Consider the following 21,342-nt stretch of genomic DNA (forward strand, 5'->3'; position numbering starts at 1 on the left):
GAATTTACATCTCCATATATCATTTAAATGTATATCAAAATGTATTCTGTTTGCTACAAATGGATTTGAGTAATATTCGAATGAGAATATTTATTTAGTGTAATTACATAATTTAATATTAAATTATTATTTATTGATTTGTCCGGTGATGTCTAGAAAAAATATTTCGAAAGAATTTTTTCGAAAGTTTTTGAATCTATTTATGAATTTTAATTTATGTAATATTTGTACAAAATTAAAGAATTTTAATGTTTACATGTCTCTTGTTTTTTTTTTAAATTTTAAACACTTTTTTATATATAATATGATTTTCATGTGATATATTTTCTGCAATTAACCAATTTTTGTTAAAATGTAAATATAAGTTAATTGTTTGTTTTATATGTATGTTTCTTACTTTAGTACACGAATAAACATTACACAGACTAAACGAAATATTTTAATATCTTAAATCGATATTAAAATAATTTTAATTAAAACAGTTTAATTAATTTATTAAATGTGTAAATTTATTATTATTTATGAAAAAAAATATTTAGATTGTAGAATTTATTTCTTGTTAGTTCATACTGTTTCCGCTTTTTGTTCTATAGTGTATTTATGTAGTACGTTTATTCCACTTATTACGTAATACAGTTGTTTTAAAATAACTAAATTAAAAATCATAGTTTATGAAATACTAAAAACGATTCTTACGATTTTCACATGGATTGTTAATGTCAGTTAAAAATATTTAAAATCTATATGCATTTTTAATAAATATTCCATCAGAAATATCTCTAAAATAATACCAAGATTTAGTTGACCTTTTTTCAGTAAAGTTGAAAATGTTTATAAAAACACTGACCCAAAATTATAAATTTTATTTATTTTTTATAAAACTGTTTTAATACCAGAATTATGTGTGTATAATTGAACATACGGTACTTATTTATCAAAATAATAATTATTAATTTACAAGTATATTTAAATATATGGCTGGATTTGTGATAAAATTGGACAGATTGTTATTTATGTTAAATAAATAAAAGTCGATTGAACATATGATATGGAATTTTTTCATGACAAGTGCAATATTCGAGGAAATTAAATTTAAAAATTTTACGTTTAATAACGAATGGAATTTTATTAAGCTTCATTCTATTGCATATAGTCTGCTGAAAACCAATTTTCAATTACAAATCAAGAAGTTCTAAAATTCCACTGTTAGGAAAAGAGTGGAATACTAATAAACTTCAGTGCATTGTGTAGTCTGTTCAAAGCTGATCTTCAATTTAAAAGTAGGAAGTTCGCGAAATTTCATCGTACTAATATAATATATTTTTTTAATAGCGAGTACAAATGATAAAAATTCAAAACTTAGAAAGATAGTAAATTGTAAATTCTCAAAGTCTCAAATTTTCCATTATCCAAATATTTCAATATTCGAACTTTAACAATTTTCTTCAAATTCCTGTATTTTCAAATTCTAGAACTTCCAAATTTCTATATTCTTTAATTCTCAAACTCCCACATATATTAGCAAATTCAAAAATTTTTAAATTTATTTGTTTCTAAATTTTCAAGCTACAACATATTTATGTTTTCAAATCTCAAATTCCCAAATTTCTATACTTTCAAGTTCTCAAATATCCAAATTTTCAAACTTCCAAATTTCTATATTTCCACATTCTCACCCTACGACATTCCTATATTATCAAATGCTAGAACTCCGAAATGGTGAAACTCCTAAAAAATTAACTAAACCGAATTAACTAAGAACTTTTGAATAGTGGCTCCATTATTTGTGAAAATAGGATGTGTAGTAGTAATAATTTTTGTATATGAAAGATCTTCGAAAACATGAATATGAATTTTGTTCTTTCAAATTAAATAGTACATTTTTTTTGCATAGATAAATCCTATAAATTTTTTTTATTTGAATTGTTTAATTTTTTTACTTTATATTCTGATATCTTTTTAAATGCAAATTCACTGTTTTAAATATAGTAACTCATTCTAACTTATATCAGTTTTTTCATACATCCTGATCATAAAAATATTAAAAGTACAACATAAAGAACGTCTAACAATTCAAACTTTGGTATAAAATACTTATTTTTGAATGTAACATGCGTTACGAGATTATTTATTGATGTTTTCGTTACTATATTGCAGTACTTTCGTGCATTGAATGCCGCGAAGAATTGTTTTAATTAAAAATATGTTGTTCCATGAAATAAAATCGTGGAAGTTTCTATGTATGAAAAATTATTACTGGTATGTTATAGTAACATCGATACCATACACCTTTTGTACATAAACATTTTTATATTTTTAAAAATAACGGAAATATTTATACCTTGCATAGGTATTCATCGTTATAAAAATAACGTGAAACTAACGACGCTTAATAAGCAAAGATTATCGTGGTTAAAATTTAGGATATCAAAAATGTATTACACGTTACTTGAATGAACACGTTTTATGAATTTCTTGTAAATTATGCGAAGTATTGGCATGAACGATATTGAGTCGTTTATTTCGAAAGTGATCTACAGTTCATTTGTTTGCTGTTAACTCTAGTAACACACACTATTTGATGTTAACTATAATAAAAATATTAAGTAGATTAAGAATTGGTCACATCAAATTAACATATTCATTTCTTATTACTTCATCAAACCCAACGACGTGTAATGTGTGCAATGCACAAATTTCCATTGACCACATCCTAATTCAATGCCCTAAATACCGCGTTAAAAGGGCGCAATATAACATATCAAACGTAACAAGTATGCTACAAATTTAAATTTGTGTAGGAAAATTCTAACATTTTTTATAGATATCCGTCTCTATTATCAAATGTAATACCAATAGGCTTACGAGACAGTTCCAAATCAAATGGTCACTAATAACCTAAGAAGGTGCATGTGACCTTAAACAATCAATTAAAGAAAAAAACAAAAAACTTGTTGTGGTTAAGTATATTCAGAGTACAGACTCATTTTGGGCATATAAATTTTTGTTATTATTTTGATAGTTGAAAAATTGACTTTGAAAGTGGCCTAAATCCAATCTATTATTAATAATGTTAGAAACTGCGGATTTTGAAATGTCCGAAGGTAGTGACAATGGTAATTACAATTAATTAGTAATTAGTTAATATAATAATTGATTAATATTACTACGGTATATACATATACCACCGAAGCTCCATGACTTCCTCAAATCCCTCCCGCACGTACAAAATATAGACTAATAGTAAATTGTTATGTAATTTATGTAGTTAGAAGATTTCTTGAATTCCATAAGTGACGTTTTGCATTTGTTGTAATGAAATATAAGAGAAATTGAATATTATTTTTTCAATTTGAAACATTTTAAGTTATATCGAATGGACTTGGACTGTTTCAAATTTAATTAAAAGTAGTTGCTAATTTTGAAAGTGGCTTAACCTCTTCCCGTGCTTTGACGAGTCTCACTCGTGACGCATTTACAGCTGAAATGTGACAAGCTGTACTCAAATTTTGAATACTCTTCAACTTTAAATTTAGGTCCAACTATAAGTTGCATTATCAAGGACGCCTGAATATAAAATACTCACAACATTTTAATTTTTTTGTTCGTTTTAATGTTATAGTCCTGAATTAGTCTTGACTGATGCATCTGATAAATAAATGGCACGGGAAGGGGTTAAATCCATTCCTGGTAAGAAAACATATTATTCGCTTCATAATTGCTATTATTTTAATAGGAATTGTAAATGTAACTCTCTGACATACACTTATATCTACACTTATGCAACAACAACATAAATTCTTATTATATCTCAATTTAAACATAAATGGACTTAGGCCACTTTCAAAATAAGTGGCCCATTTATTCGTATTGTTATTATTGATTTTCGAACTCATATGACTTAATAGTTTTTTGCATAACATTCAATTTTTTGTTCAATCTCTAAGTTATATTATACGTTAACACCAAAACGATCTAAATGATCTTGATATCTCGATAAGAAAGTAGAATTATTACAATGTGTGCCTTTCTTGATGTCACACAAGCTTTGTTTTGAAATATTTGTTCACATAACAAATCATTTAAAAATAATTTAAGTAGCACAGTTAGGTAAATGTTCTTGTATACTGTTGAATATATTACTGTATAATATGTATCTACGAGTTTTATTAATGTATTTTCAAAATTGATAGAGGCATAGAAAATTATGTGAATTAATAACGAATGGTTTATTCGAATTTGTAAGTAAAGTATTTTTCAGTGTTCTATATTTGTAGAAATCGATGAGAAAACAGACATAAACATAATGTTAAAATACATTTTTTCCTACATTTAAAAATTTTGTGCAAACAGGAACTAAAAAAGTTACTTTTGTAACTAAATTTATTGATTAATTTATTAAATAATTTCGTACCGTAATAATGAAACTATGATACTGTATTACTTAGGTACACGCAGGGACTTATTTTCAAAATATTTATCACAGTTATGTGTTAAGAAAAACAATTTGTGGTTGATAACTTTTTTTACATTCTCAAAAAAGGTTTGAAGAACAATGCTATACCACAAACATCCTGTATGTACGGTGTTTCTTGGGTTTCATTATGAATTCAACCATTACGTTCAGGAGCGTACTACGATTGTTGACATGAAATCATTTTTAGAAATTTGGAAATTTGAATGTGTAAAAATATTAAAATATTGTACATTAGATAACTTAAAAATGTGGAAGTGTGAGAGACACAAAAATTCGAAAATTTGGAAATTTCAGAATTTGGTAATTTAGAAATTTGGAAATTTGGGAAGTTAAGAATTTACAAACTATATGCTTTTGAAAATATAGAGATTTAACAATTTTAAAATTTGTAAATTTAAAAGGTTACGTACGTAGAAGTTCGGTATTTAAGGGAAGTTGAGAATTTACAAATTTGTAAATTTGTAAATTTTTTAATTTAAAAATTTAGAAACTTAGGAATTTACGATTACATGGAAATATGAAGATTTAGAATTTTTTGAATATGTTAATTTAGAAGTGCAGACATTTGAAACTCCGAATTTTTTAAAATTTATATTCTCGGAATTATGGAAATAAGGAGATTAGAAATTGATCAACTTTGGAGTATGTCATTTAAAGCTTTCAGTATTCGATTTTATTTTTAAGTACTGATTTTGATAGCTTTTTAACTATGTCCTTCTAACTCGAAATTCTTGAAATATTTAAAATATAACATTTTACCTTTCACCTTTAAAATATAACATTTCATTTATACATTAATAATTTATCAAAAATTGTGAAAAAATATATGAAATAGAACTGATGAGCATTTTCTATTAACATTTTACTGTGCGCAAATACCTTTAATATTAAATACACGAATATTCAATGAGTAGTTATTTCTGAGTTAAAAATAAAGTATAATAATAAACACATAAGAGGCCAAACACAAAATAATTTATACAATTGCCCTTTATCTCGATAAAAATTATCACGCATTTCGACAAGAGTATCTTAATAATTTCTGTAATTTAAAACAAAGAATCTAAGATGACGTCATTTTGACTTGTTTTATAAATCTAGTGTTAATAGTTTTCGAGAAAAGAATGGTAAAATTTAGGGTTATCTTCTTCATATTTTTATTCATGCAAGAAATGAAAAACTCAAACTTTGTACAGTTGTCTTATAAATTCAAAGTATTATTTGTAATGTATAATTACTTATAATTTTTGTCGCGTTACAATGAATGCTAGGATCCCGGAAAGCAGCCAAATCTATTTTAGATAATTAAATACATGAAAATTTTAAGATTTGCCATTTTGAAGATTTGGAAGTTTTAATAATAAACTGATTGAAGATTTAGAAATGTGCAATTCGTGGGATTGGAAAATCGGAGATTTAAAATATTTGGATATTCAGGAATTTACAAATTGGTATATTAGGATATTTAGAAATTGAAGAATTTAAAAGTTTTTGAATGTATATTTGGACATTTAGAAAATTTGGATATTTTAGAATTTACGAATTTCTATATTTGGATATTTAAACATTGTTGGCTTTAGGAATTAGTAATTTAGAAATTTGAATTTTCAAGAATCAGTGGTCTGGGAGTATAGATATTTAATAATTAGAAAATTTGGAATTTCGTGAATTGAGGGCTTGGGAGTGAAGATTTACAAATTTGCAAATTCCTACGTTTGGAACCTTAGAAATCAAAATGAAGATTTTGATTCCTAAGAAATAGAAATCAAAATATTTCAGTTTGTAATATTTAAAAATATAGGCATCCGTATTCTTAAAAATTTGTGTAATCTTCAAGTTCGTATCTTTAAAAATGTACAAAATTTAGAAATTAGAAGGTTTAGCTTGCACATATGGATTTCAATATTCCACAAACTTGTACGTACAATCATTTAGAATTTTAAAAGTCCCAACTTCTGAATCGTTGAAAATACAAGGCTGCATAGTTAAAAATTTCAAAATTTCATTTCTAATACTTCTCATATGACACAGTATATCTAGATCCATCCACATTTACTGACTGTAGTTGCAGCAATAATTACTCGGCAAGTAACAAAGATCTATCGCAAATTAGCTGATTGTTTGATAGAAGCGTAGAATATAGTATTGTATGTTTGAAAGAAGCGTAGGATACAGTGTTGTAGCGACTGTATTTGTAAGAGTAACCCTTCGATTTCTTTGCAGGTTACTCCCAAGGGAGTTATCGCGGCGACAACAGAGAGCGTCTGCCGCGCTCGAAGTATCGAACGTGAGTGGTGTGGCGCTGGATGCCGTGACGCTTATATAAATGCGCGGCGTCGTCACGCGCGCTCAGTATGTGTCATGCTTTGCGAGCGCGAGCGTCGTCCGTGATGGCGGCTCGTGTGCGGTTGAAGATGCAATGCGACACCGTTATATCGTTTTTCGTTGTGATTGCGGTGATGTGTGGTGTAGATCTTGTGTGTGGAATGTTCGAACATCGTCACTGCAATCATCAGCATCCCCGTCCACACGAGGTAAGCGTTGCACAAACGAATGACTCGCACTCTCTTTCTCTTCCTTACCCTTACTCTCTTTTCACCTTTGTTGTCTGCATTCGTTTGGTAGACTCACGCCAACCGAGCAGCTAGACTTCTCGGTGTAATGTCACTTCCCTTCGAACACTGTTTCTCTCAAACGATATTTACTGGCTCTATCTTTCATTCAAAAACTCGAAACTTTTTCCAAGATTTTGTTTACGAGATTTCCGCCTCGCGGATTTCAGCGAAGCGTGCGTTCCACGTGTCACGTGTTCTAGCTGTCTTTCTTGTACACCTGTGTTTTGCGTGCGTCCCACTTTGCTCCGAGGCAACTGCTCTCCTTTATTAAGTGGACGTTTAAGTACTCTCGTATTATACCGCTGTTAATCATTTTTATTATAGCCCGCGATATTCGCTGCCGGCTTTTATCGTGTTTCTTGCTGCGCGTTTTGTTTACTTGAACTAGTGATAGTTATTTTGGATTTCGTATTTAGTTTTGAATGTAACGAATGATTTTGTTGCGTCAATCGGTGATCAGAGAGAATAAACGCGTTGCGATTAACTGTACTTGTTGGAATATGCCTATCGTGGATTGTGCAGAGAAAGGTGTTCGTGAACTTGTTTCATGCGCCGGCGAACCACGTGTTTTTGGAGCAGACACGTGCTAGTGCATTCTTGTTGTTCAACTTTCCACTACTTATGACTTATTTTACGTATTATGCTTTAATTTTTTCAGCTCGAATAATGTAATTAGTTAATTATTTTATTTGGTTTTTTCAAGGTTCTATGGAAAAAATTGTTTTGTAGAGATACGCTATCGATACTGTTATCGATGAATATCGATTATTAGCGTAACTAGGCCTGGTTCCCTATCAGAAATTATTCGAATAAAAATAGCAATAGGGGACTCACATAGGCAATATGAAAATATAGGGGAGCTCTTATCATTTTGTTACATAACAAAATTTGTTATAAATTTATTATACACAAAATTTATTATAAATTTTCGTGCATTATGTTTACTGAGAGTAGAACTTTCCTTAGAATTAGAAAATGAAAAAATTTGGAAATTTGTAGATTTGGAAACTTAAGAACTTTAAAATTGAGAATTTGATAATTTAGAAATTTTATATGTATAGTTTTAACAATTATATAATATATTAATTACAAATTTTATATTTATAGCTTTAAAAACGGTATAATATGTTAATTATAAATTTTATATTTTTAATGACTATAAATTTAAAAAATAATTGGAGATGGCATTTTGAATATTTTCTTATATTTATTTTTTATTTTGTAATATTTGACTGGCCGTTTCACATAAATTTGCAAAGAAAAATTTACGATTTAATTATTTGCAAGTAAATAAGTTACTTCAATTTTCAAATGCCTTTAGCACAAAGTGAACCAATAAATGGCAATCAAATATTGTCATGTAAACGACATTTTTGCAGTTTCCTTAATATTTTAATATTCTATGTATATTACAACACTATATTATATTAAAACTAATATAATATCAAATTTTATATTAAGACTAAAATATTTTAAGAATAGAAGAATTGTTAAGAATATCGAGGTCGCTCTTTACATTAATTCATTTATTAAATAATTACATTTTTTAAAGTTTATTATGACGTAAGAAATTTCAAGAGTTCATCATTTATATTCTCCGACGTATTGTTTTACGAGTACTCGAGTGGTATTAATTAATCGTTCATGCTCTGTGTCCTGAGAAACGTTTCAGTTATCCATTCTTAGCCGCGTACAATTCAAGGCTATCTATCGCTCTTCTATATTGAAAGTGTAAATACAACGTAACCCAGATGTTTTACCAACAACTTAAAAATTACCATTTTAAATTAATATAGTATTAATGCCTACATTTACAGTATGTACATAATTTGAAAAGCATTAATTTTAATCAAGAATATTACGTGAAACAGTTTAACATTACAGTTGCAAAATGATATCATTTCAATTGCGGTTAATTAATTTAATTCACGCAATGCGTGCAAACGTTTTTATTTCTGGTGTTGCTAAATATTTATCATATTAGTGAGTTCTACGGAGTTATTCTCTCATTTATACATTGCTGTTTAATGTGAATCATTAATAAAACATTTAAATCGTGTGAATCAAAACTCAAATGATTTATATGTTATGGCTAACAATTTGACCACAATATTTGATTTCCCTACGAAAAACATGGCAACTGAGTGGAAAGAGATTTCTTATCATTTTAAGGATTTTTAGGAATTAAAAAATCTGGAAATGTGATATGGAAATCTAAGGATTCGGAGGATTTGAGATCAAAAGATTTTGCGGTCTGGGAAAATAGAAATTTGCCGATTTCAAGGTTTAGAAACTTGGGGACTTGGAGAATCGGGGACATGGGAATATGGTGATGTGGGAATTTGGAGGAAGTAGAAATTTGAGGTTACAGGTATTTGGAGACTTTGCGATTTGTGGATCTGTAGATATGGGAATATAGCAAATTGCAAATTTAAGAATTTATTGATTCAGAGATATGGGGATTCAGGGATTTAGAAACTTAAGAATTTGTCGAATTAGAGATATGTGGGCCTAAGGATTCAAGCACATAGGAGTTTAGCGATTTGGGAATTTGGAAAAAAAAAGTGGATTTCTAGTTATTCGGGGATTTCTGAATCTACGGATGTGGATTTCTAAGTATGTGGGGATTTAAGAATTTCTCGATTCAAAGATACGGGTGTCTAGGGATTTACATAGCTACTTATGAATTTGTAGATTCGGAGATAAAAAGATCTACGGATTTAGGTATTTCAGAATTTGTAAATTTAGAGATATGAATGCTTATAAATTTGGGCATCTTGGAGTTTATGAATTAAGGGACATGGTTGCTTAAGTATTTGGAGATTTTGGAGTTTGTATATCTAGGAATATGTAGTTCAGGAATTTGAAATTTTTTGTATATACAATTTAGAGTCAATATTAGAGGCTATCAGCGACTGTCTGCTAAATTAAATATTTATTATGGATCAGTAATTAAGAGAAAAGGAGAAACAACTATAGGTTCTACATCGTACTTGAGTTATAATCTATTAAGATTTAGGCATCTATGAATATGGGCATCTAGGGATGTTGAAATCTAGAAATTTGAAGATCTAGGGATTTGGAAATTTTGATATTACGAAATTTAGGAATTTAGAGATTTGAAAATGTAGAAGTTTGAAAAAGCGAAAATTTAATGACATTTGGGAAATTTAAATGTTCTCAAGTTTACATATCCTGTATAAATGTATGAAATTATATTATTTGAACTTATATTTTCTAATATATACATATAAACGCCTATTTCTCGCTTTAAAGATATATTATGAATTTTATGATGTCAGTTTTCTATTATACTATTATAGTATGATGTGCCAATAAAATGTTTACAAAATTTATTATTATACAATAATTCAATAGATGAAACGATCGTAGGTTAAATTGTTACTATATTGGTAATTTTAAAATAACCACTATGAACGCCATTTTTATGTTTTAGTTTAATGTTTTTGCTATCATTTTTATATTTGACGTTAATATTCGTGTGTATACAGTTTATTACCACACCATGCATATTTTCCCTTTGTAAATACAAGAAAAATGTAAATAATTAATAGAATTAAATAATCCAAACAATTAATACAAATAAATAATTGTTTATTTATAAAAATATAAAAATGTGAAATATTCACTTTGCCTATTTTTGCATTAAAATGTTTCGAGATTTAAATGATTGAAGAATTTTTGCAGTTTATACGTTGGCAGGAAAAGTTTGCAAGTGTTACTTTCACTATTTTTAGTCATATAAATATAAAGTAATGAATAATACTGTTTGAAGATGAGAAAATTAAATCATTTCCTGACACTTTTTATTAGTTACTTTCTTAAAGAACTTCATTTTGCATTATAATTGATAGATAGTCTCGTATTTTTGCCTGACAGTGTACACTGGAAGGGATATTCTGGTTTCGTTATATCCTTGGGGAATAACTTCCACCATATTGTTTGCTTTATAGCGAAGCTCTCATTTCTTTTACATATCTAAGCCGTGGGACAAAAATTTGAAACTGTCCGATAAGAGGAAACGAATATTATGGTTTTCATATTTTTATCTTAAAACATATTTAGTATTATTTAATTCATATAAAGTCTAAATAATGGAATAAATGAAAACTTGTTTCAGTAAATATTATGATTATAATCTATTGATTTTAATTTTATACATATATAAGCATTAAGCATTTTTTAATAATAATATAGTTAATGATTATAACTATAATAGTTATATTATTTTTAAGATTTATTTAATTTTATAGCCACTTGAAGTTAAAACAAAATACGATACAATGTAAATGTTTGTTTTAAAAAATGTTTTAAATCAGATTATTTATTTAATAATCTATGTATATTAGTGATAATTAGTGTATTAATAATTTATAACAAATTATAGGGTTTCAAGAAGTAAAGGAGAAATGTACTTACGTGTGCATATTTGTATTGAAAATTGTGAACTCTTAGATTTCTACAGCATCTGCTTTTAATATACAAAGCATTCCTGATACAAGGCAAGATGGAATACTTTCTCCTTTGTCGTGTTTTATGGTTTCAAGGGGAAATCTTTTTTCTTCGCAGAACACGCTCGTATCAAGGTAACTTTCAGTTTCTTGAAACCTCAGCTTTTAAAACAGTTGATATGATAAATTTCATGTTATTCAAATTTAGGGAAAAATAATTATACAACTCTAATAAATACAGTATTTCCAGTACCGAGTATACAATAAATAAAGTGCAACGAAAGCTAAATTACAAATATGTACGCTTAACACTTTGATGCACATTTTGTGGAATCTATGATTTTTACAATATTTCGTTTCTTCTATACAGTGTGTCCGTTTTGTACCACCAAACTTGTTTTCACATATTCTATTCGTAAAAGTAAAATCAGAATATGGTATCAACATAGGGTTTCAAGTACTTTATAATAAAAGTTATAACAAAAAAAAAAATGATGACAGACTGCCTTGTTCGATACACACAGGGTGTTTCAATTTTATCGACATAACTTTACTAGCATGTTCTACAGATAAAAATAAGAAAAAATGTTTATATGAACATGGACTCTCCAATGAATTATTAAAAGTTATTTAAAAAATGTGAAAGTTGACAATTATTCGTAAGCATTGTCCAAGTAAAAAATCGTTTATCATCTCGCATATTTCTCGTAATTTTTCAGTAAAACATTTAAGAACCTATGTTTATAAAACATTTTTTATTATTTTTATTTATAGAACATGTTGGTAATGTTTTGCATGCAAAGCTGAGACACACTATGTGATATCGAAAAAAGTCATTTTGTACTTTTGTTATAATTTTTTAATAAGTTGTTTAAAATTCTATGTTAATACAACATACTTTTTTATTTTTTGGAATGTTTTGGTAAAATTTGGGGGTAAAAAACTGGGACATCCTCTTTACATAGGTATTTCGAGAAACCGAAGCAAGGAATTTGTGATTTGATTCTAAATTAAATTTATATCAGTTTCCAGGTTACCAACAGTTTCCAAAATCTCAGTTCCCAGGTTATCAAATATTCCGAAATTTATATTAGTTGACAAGTTACCAACAGTTTCCAAATTTATTTCAGTTCCCAGGTTACTATATCCATTTTACAAATTTACATATTCCTCAGTTCCTAGTTCTTCAATTTTCCAAATTCTCAAGTCTTTTAACTCTTAAATTTCTAGTTTTCTTAATTTCCAATTTTTCCAAGTTTCCTAATCTCCTAATCGCTAAAAAATCTACATTGAATCCACATATGAATAAAATAATACTACTATTAGATGCTAATTTATATGTGTGTTAGCTCATTGCATATCAAATTCTGAATTTTAATATCTACAAAATTAACCATACTTTGTTCACATGAAATTATAGCGAAATTATATCTATGACATTATTTTAACCATTAAAATTTTATGAAAGTAACTGTATTATACAGTGATAGTTTGATAACAAGGTAATTATCTACCAATTGCAGCAAACATGATTTTGCTTGCACAATTGCGTATTAAATAATTAATTTCTAATAATAGGAAGTGTACCATAACTTGATAGCATAAAAGTATCATAAAACATGAATTACGGCATATCAATTTGGAGCTTAAGATTTCATCAGATTAATTGGACTAATGGTTTGTTCAATATTCGAACATAAATTGCGAAGTTCTCTGTTAGAATATGCAATGACTTACTCAATTTATAGTGTGGGATTATTAATCAGCGAATTATTAATTCTTAGTTGTTCGCAACATTTGTGTTCGAATTTAGGTTATCGAATATGCAAACTTGAAATTTTAACATTTTTATATTTCCATGTTCAAAAATTATAAATCTTCGAAATCTTAAGTTTTTGAATCATTTTGAAACTTCCATATTTTTTACAAATGTTCAATTAAATTTATAATTTTATAACCTTTATATTTTTTCAAATTGTTCAATTTTCGAATATATAAATTTGTCAAATTCTCAAATTTACAGATTTTCAAAATTATAATTTTTCTAAGATTCACAATTTTCAAATTCACAGATTTTCAAAATTACAATTCTTCTAAGATTCTGAATTACCAAATTTGTAAACTTTCAATTTTCCGTATTTTCAAATTTCCCAATTTCAAAACTAAATATTCACCTACCAAAGTACATCTTCACCTATCAAGTGCAATTACACTTTTATTTTCTAATGCAATCCAATTTTTCTATTAAACGTATCGATCCCATGTACTATTCTATAAAAGTACCGAGCAAAGGCCATTGAAATGTCAATACCTCATGATTATTTGACATTCTACATCTTATGTTACAACTATAGATATTTAAATACACAAAATCTAAAGTGACAATTGTGTACTAAAAAAATTGAGCAGCTTATTTGAAAAGTGGCCTAAGTGCATTTGCGTTTAAACTGAAATATTTAAGAATTTCCGTTCCAATGGAATTAATCCCTTGCCATATGATTAGTTTGTCAGGTGTGTCAGTTAGAAATAACTATTAACTACAATAGTATAAAAATCACTAAAGAAAGTCAAAATGTTGTGACTATTTAATATTCGACGGTCGTTGACTATAAAAATTATAATTGTACTTGAACTTCAAATTGAATTGTATTAAATATTCAAGCAAGATTTGTCGCATTTGAACCGTAAGTGCGTCACGAGTCTGGCTCGTCACAATACTGCAAGGAATTAAAAATATACCTTTATGACACCAAATATTGCGTGTACAAATACGAGTTAAATTTACAATTCCTATTAAAATAATAGTAATTATTAAGTAAATAATATAAGTCTTCTTGTATCAGAACAACTCAATTTTTACGACGGTGAATACGCACAGTTTATTTCAATTATTATATAACACACGTATTATAATTTAGTCTGCGAGTGACATCAATATTACAATCAAAGCCGAAATACTTGATCCCGCAACGAAAGTCTTTGCAAAATACAAGTAAAGTCCGTAATGACAACAAGTATGTCCCGTAGTGACAAGTTATAAGTGAAGCCTCGTAACAACAAATATAAAGAAAGAAGCGCGTAGCAACAAATATAAGAGAATGAATCGAAGTGAAGTGCGGGCCCGGTGCCCTCGCTTATTTTATACGTTTCACTCCCCTACGACGTCTCCTAGCAACCACCCGATTTCTTCGAAATCTGCCACGTGCCCTCCGTCGACCTTGGCTTCGCGGTCATCCCTCTACGACCGATCCTTGCGATGCCGCCCGCCCTTTGCGGCCGAGTCGCCGCGCCGCCACGCCGCGCGCCGATACCGATGTCGCGCCGGCACTTGCCGGTACCCGCCGTCAAACGGAGCGGTCCGCGCCTTTGTACTCGTTTCTCAAAAATTACGCATCAGGAGACGTCGCCGAGGAGTGTCTTTCTTTTCTGCCGAAGTACGCACCTGGGTTCGCCGGCATTTCGCGGTGGATCAAATACTTTTAATTGGCATTTTTCTCAGAATTTCAGAGCATATGCCACGTGCCACTTTTGCCACGTGCCATTGCCACGTGCCATTGCCACGTGCACCACGCACGTGTACATTTCTTAGAAAAATTAATTATCTATCGTCTTCGAGTACGACCGATCCCGCAGACAGCTAGCCGGAGCGCAGGGCAAGCAAGCTCGCCCCCGCCCGGGTTCTCACCTCTCCCGAGCGGAGTGGCCCTCGGTGTTTTGGTGAGCACCACCACTCCCGGGCGGATTGGTTACCCCCGGTGCTACGATGGTGTTTTTCATGCCGAGACACTCATGGTGTTCGACGAATACGGCCACAGGTTTCCCCGTGCACGTAGGGCTTCGAGGCATGGAAACTCGCCATGCCTGCTGCTTTTGACCAGTCGTCCCCGAAAACCCCGCTAAATTCATTAAATCTTATGTTTATCTTTAAATTTTCATTCCATGCTCTGAAATGCCTCAATTGGCCAGTTCTATCCGTAACACTTCTTGTTAAGAAGTTCAAGCCCAAGTCCATTCGATGTAATTTAAAATACTTTAAATCGAAAAAACAATATTCATTTTATTTTATATTTGGTTACAACGCTTACAAAACACCATTTATGCAATTCAAAAAATCTTTTGACTATATAAATCACATAACAACGTACCTATCTATAATTTGAAGAAGTCATGGTGCTTCTATGATATTATGTCTTATTAGTAGTAAATAATTATTTTATTAATCAATTAATAATTAATTGTAATTACCACCATCACTGTCTTCTGATATTTCGAAATCTCTGAATTCAAATATGAACACAGTCACAAATTTTTAAATTCAATATATTTTCTATATTACAAATTATGTTTAAATTCTTAGATAGATCTTGTGAACAATTATTTATACTTATACGACCTCGTCGAAGGCAATATAATGAGAGTCTAATGTACATAGCTAGTTTTCGATTAATTTATTAACCTGGCTTTTAACTTGATTTATTGCGCAGAAAATTTCATACAAATTCTATTTTATGAAACATAAAATTTTATTAGGTTGCACTTACTGTCAGACATCTGTTTGATTGATTCTCTATTTTCGATTCTGTCTCATTCACTATTAACACTAAAACTATCCACATATGACGCTCACGTATCAATAAACAACTCAACTACTTGTTCATTTACTCAGTTTTTGTGTTTTTTTTTTCTTACACGTCGAGTGTGTTCTTTTCTATAAATGATGTTATATTTGTTAATTGTACAACCGATTTGATCACTATAGGTCTAGCATAAACTATTATGGAGATTGCAATGTCGTTTTTGAGCATGTCAGTATTTGATTACATAAATAATTAAATCTTAAATTTTTCTTTGCAACTTTGTTCGAAATAGCCAATCATATACTAAAGAGGTACATACCCGGCATTGTATGTTTCTTGAGTTCCACAAGGGTGGTAGTGCAACAGTTACTATCTAAAACATTTACGACGTTCATCCAAGTGTCGTCAGACATTCATAAATGCCAAGTTTCTCAATAATTCCGATCACGGCACTTTACAAGTGTCAAAAAGTTTGAAAATTTTCATGATATTCCACATTTCATGTTTCCAGTTATTTTTCTTAAAAACTAATTGATTATTATCAATACGACATTGAAAACTTATATATTAGATAGCAAAAGGTTGTCGATAATGAAGGTTACATCATTGATCAAAAATAAAAACTTGTTAAAACTTTATTTGTTTGAATTTAATGCAAAAAGAAACGACATTATTTCTGACTATTTCAAACGACAATTGTTATACAGTCAAATTCAGTGAAAGTGATACGTACCTGAAAGTGCACTTACCTTAAGGATTGTATCAAAGAGAATTTGAATGCGAATAAAAGTTTACGGTCCGCAAAGTGTACTGGTTCATGCTTATTGTTTCTCCGTGCACTTGAATTTTACTGTTACGAGCTCCAACTCGTGGATACTGAAAACTTTTTCATTGGATGATGTTTCATAACGGCAGCCTCACGTGTTGATTTTCCTCGTTATTACTCTCTGATATAATTCATAATTCAATACACCCCGTTTGTTTCAAAAAGAAGCACAGGAGAAAGAGTCACGATTGAATTACCCGAGCCAATATTGGCAACTGGCCAGATATTTTTCCTGGCTTCTTTGTTGTCATTTCATAATGCAACGTTCGTCTTCGGATTTCAAATTTACCAACTCAGTAGATTTATTTCGCGCCCCTGCTTCGTTCTTTGTTTTATCCTATAAAAATGTTGCCTTGTATTCCTAACTCTCGTGCGAAGGATGCTGGGTTGATGAAAATGTAACATCAACGATAAATCTACTGGCACGTAATGTACATCTTGAAATTAAAAAATAAATAAAGGGTAAAATATAAAGTATTATACACAATTCCTTGACTCAATCTTGACAAAACACAACGGAGATTTCAAGGAAAGTATCTTAATTTTGTAATTTAAAATAAGAAACTTGTAAAACGGTGATTTGATTAGTTTGGCATTGTGGTATTGATCAACGAGTCAAAATATAATTTTTATTTTTGCTATTTGTTTTACTTGAGAAGTTGTATAGGAGTCTGCAGAACAGTTATTGTAAAAGATTGTTGGTGCAGACTTAGCTTTTATATTGCAACACTTTATGTCATGTCTTGGTTGATTAAACGTTATATCGTTGCGAGTTGTATGAGCATTATGCATTATGCATTTTATTGACACGCATCTAACAGCGAGGAAATTTACAAACTTGAAATCTTTTAATTTTTTACTTTAAAAATGTGTAAATCTCAAAATGCATGAATTTCTAATTTTTAAAATTTTTTCACTGTAAATCTCAAAATTTGTAAATTTACAAATTTATAAGTATAAAAATTTGCAAATTTATAAATCTGTAAACCTGTAAATTTGCAAAACTGTAAATCTGAAAATCTGTAAATCTGTAAATCTGTAAATCTGTAAATCTGTAAATCTGTAAATCTATAAATCTACAAATTTATTAATCTATTAATCTATATATCTGTAAATCATAAATTTGCAAATTCATTAATTTAACAGTTCAGAAGTTTGAAGATTTGTAAATCTAAAAAATTTAGAAATTTGAGGTTAAAATATGTCTACATTTGAAAATTCAAGGTTTCTATATTTCTAAGTTTCAGACTACATTGTTAAATTAAAAAATCTGCAAACTTTTAAATCATACAACTTGAATATTTATAAATTTAATAGTTTAGAGAACTTCAAAGTTAAAAAGTAATTTTTAATCCAAGAGTCTGCAAATTTTTAAATTCGAGAATTTTTCATTTTTTAAATATGTAAAGAACTTAAAAAGTTCAATAATTCAATAATATTAAATACAAAAGTTTAAATGTTTCTTTTGAAAATTTATTCATTTGAAAACTTTTAAACCTTAACATTCATTATTGCTTACTTTTATTTTTTTTTAAATATGTCATTTTACAGCGAAACATTTATTTGTCTCGTTTCTTCGAATTGCTTTCGAATTATTAAATCTGTCCCATTTTTATTTTGCTTTATTTCTTGTTTTGCTACCAGCAGTGTTATTTCATCAAACAAAATACCATGAATTGAATAGCTGAAAACATACTGAAACGGAAAATGCGTATTTTATTATCAGTGCCATTTCACTAATCCAAATATCAGGAATTAACTTCATTCACCAACACTGTTTTATACTCTGCAGGCAATTGGGACATTTATGTTGTTTTATCTTTTCACGTTTTTAAAAACCTGAAAAAATATCGAGATTGTTATTAAAGTCCATACAGTGTTCCAAAATTCTTCGCAGCATTAACTGTTGAAACCTTTTTGTAATAAAAGTAAAAATTTGGAGGAAATTCAAATTTCGCTCGTGGACGACCTAGATTGTCTATGCAGGGCCAGGTTAGGTTAACACTGTCTTAAAGCAGAAGATACGTACATATATTACTGCTTTCGATATTTCTTTGCTTAATAGAATTCTTAGAATTGAGTTAATGCGACTGAGTAATGCGTTCAATTGGACCACAAGGTTGAAGTCTTGAGTTTCTTAATCAAAATATTGTGCTATTTTTCAGTCAAAAGACTGCAATAAAAGGAATTCATATTTTCAGCGAAAATACTCATCAACGAAATAACTATAATAACTTTCATTATTATTATAAAATAATTTATACACAATTAGGATAACAATATTAGTATCTAGCAACTTCGTATATGTTCCTCGTCGTTCCAATAATTGTTTTATATTGAATAAATAATCGAGATATAAAGTGATAAATGTGTGTTTTATCCATTACATTGTCACACAAATTATAAATGCAGATTGATTATATATGCGTCGCAGCGTCGGCAATATTCACCGATGATTAAACGACGCGGAAGCTTCATGTCGTTTGAAGTTTTATTATTTATGAGTAAACAGTAAAATAATTATATAACACTAATATGTGCTTTCTATTTATTTTTAATGGTCATCCAAACTAAACTACTGCTTGTTGTTCCGAAGCAAACAACTTCGTGTCTTTTCGATTGCTCTTTTCACAAGATGAAGGCTCGGTGCAGGTGTACAATTTTTACGAACAAGGTTGAGAGAAACAATTCCTGATTTCTTTTGGGAACACAAATTCGAATGGAAATGAAAAACCGACGTATACGGTGGGTCTAATCCCTAAAAAGTGACCGTAGTAATAAAACCAAGCCTCGACATGAACAGGAAACTACAAATAAAGGACTTTACTACGAAGCTTGAAGGCTCTGGCAACCAAATGTGCATAATAATAAATTAAAAATACTCGATAGGATCTGACGACTCCTTGGGTGTTATTGTTGCTACGGAAACCTATTGATTTGAACCTGTAAGTGTCTGGAGAAACTAAAGAAGGTGTATTATCGTATCGATAGAAACTTGGATCGAGGTCCAATCCTCTTGCTATGGTATTTAAGATCTAAGATACATCGAGAGATATCACTACTCTCGTATAACATTTTGTTCAAGGTTGACGATGCGAAACATGTTGAATACTTTATCAAATATTTCAAATAACTAGTACGATGAAATGGAAGTTTTTATATATTGCTAGAACAAGTTTTTTATGTGTACGTAGTGTTTCATAAATACCTTAGGAAGTAGCAGACTATTAAAATTATTACATAAACAGGTGTTCGATTATCAGTGTGTGTGGAGCAATATAACCAGTACATCCATTAGCCACCAAGGTCTCCACAGCTGAACTCTTCAGATTTTTGTCTGCAAGCTGAAAAGCGCGGTGTATAAAGTAAAAATAAACGCGGGAAATGAATTGGTCGCTCGTATTATGAATAGTGTGCATTCTGTAAAAGAATGCAAAGATAATTTTAGAAGAGCGACATGCAATGTTGCGAAAAGAGTTAAAAAGTGTATTGAAGGCGTTTATGGAATTTCTGAACAATTATTTTGTCTTGTGTCTTATGTCATTTAAGCATTTAATAAATATACTTAATTAGTTGTTTTTTCTTGATACGTTTAATATTGAGGATGATTATATAAATAACACAGCCAGTAAATGTATTTTTCCTTATAAATTGCGCTTTGTGGAGAATTTCATAGATAATACAGGTGGAATATATACATATTACTTTTCTTTAATTTTGTATTAGAGAGAATTTTACATAGGCAAAACGTGTATTAGTTTTCCTAAATACGAAATATATTAACTTAATAATTGGTATAACTTTGAATATTAGAAATTTAAGGATTTAGGAATTTCTGAATTTAGATCTTTTGGGAATTTGGGAATTTGGGAATTTGCGAAATTGGGAATTTGGCAATTGGGGAACTTGGAAATTTAGAAATTTGGAATTTTTGAAATTTGGAAATTCGGGGATTTGGGAAATAGGTAAGTGGAGAATTTGGGAATTTAGGACTTTCGAAACTTTGGAACTTGGGAATTTGGAAATTCGGGGATTTGAGAATTTGGGAATTTGGGAAATGGGGAAATACGAAATGTATTAAATTGATAATTGATACAACTTTATAGATAATACTTTTATACATAAAATTCGTACTAGCTTTATACACCTTGATAATTGGATACATGTTTATATGCAAATTTTTACATTCTCCACGCTGCTATTTTCCAAAATATATGTATACTGCTATTCCTGAAACATCACCTATATTTCGTCCACAATTTTTTAAGAATGTTTCAAATTACGGTCAAATATTTCAAGACTAAATTATTACAAAATTTTAGGAACAACACAGTTATTGTTCCAACTTGTTACACTGCATTGACACCTTTAATGT

The 21,342-nt window shown here is 29.4% G+C and overlaps 1 protein-coding gene across 2 annotated transcripts in view; it reads left to right on the forward strand.

The window, feature by feature from the left end:
- Positions 1-21,342, forward strand: part of Invadolysin (leishmanolysin-like peptidase, invadolysin) — a 417,041-nt gene that overhangs the window by 9,019 nt on the left and 386,680 nt on the right. The window contains exon 2 of one of the 2 annotated variants that reach the window (XM_003706340.3): positions 6,701-7,011. In XM_003706340.3, coding sequence (XP_003706388.1) covers positions 6,832-7,011 — 180 coding nt within the window. In that variant the 5' untranslated portion in view covers positions 6,701-6,831. Of the gene's footprint in view, positions 1-6,700; positions 7,012-21,342 lie in introns of those variants that run through there. The other variant, XM_076535805.1, reaches the window with a different exon arrangement.

Source organism: Megachile rotundata, chromosome 9 (genome assembly GCF_050947335.1).
Source record: "Megachile rotundata isolate GNS110a chromosome 9, iyMegRotu1, whole genome shotgun sequence".
Lineage (NCBI taxonomy): Eukaryota > Metazoa > Arthropoda > Insecta > Hymenoptera > Megachilidae > Megachile > Megachile rotundata.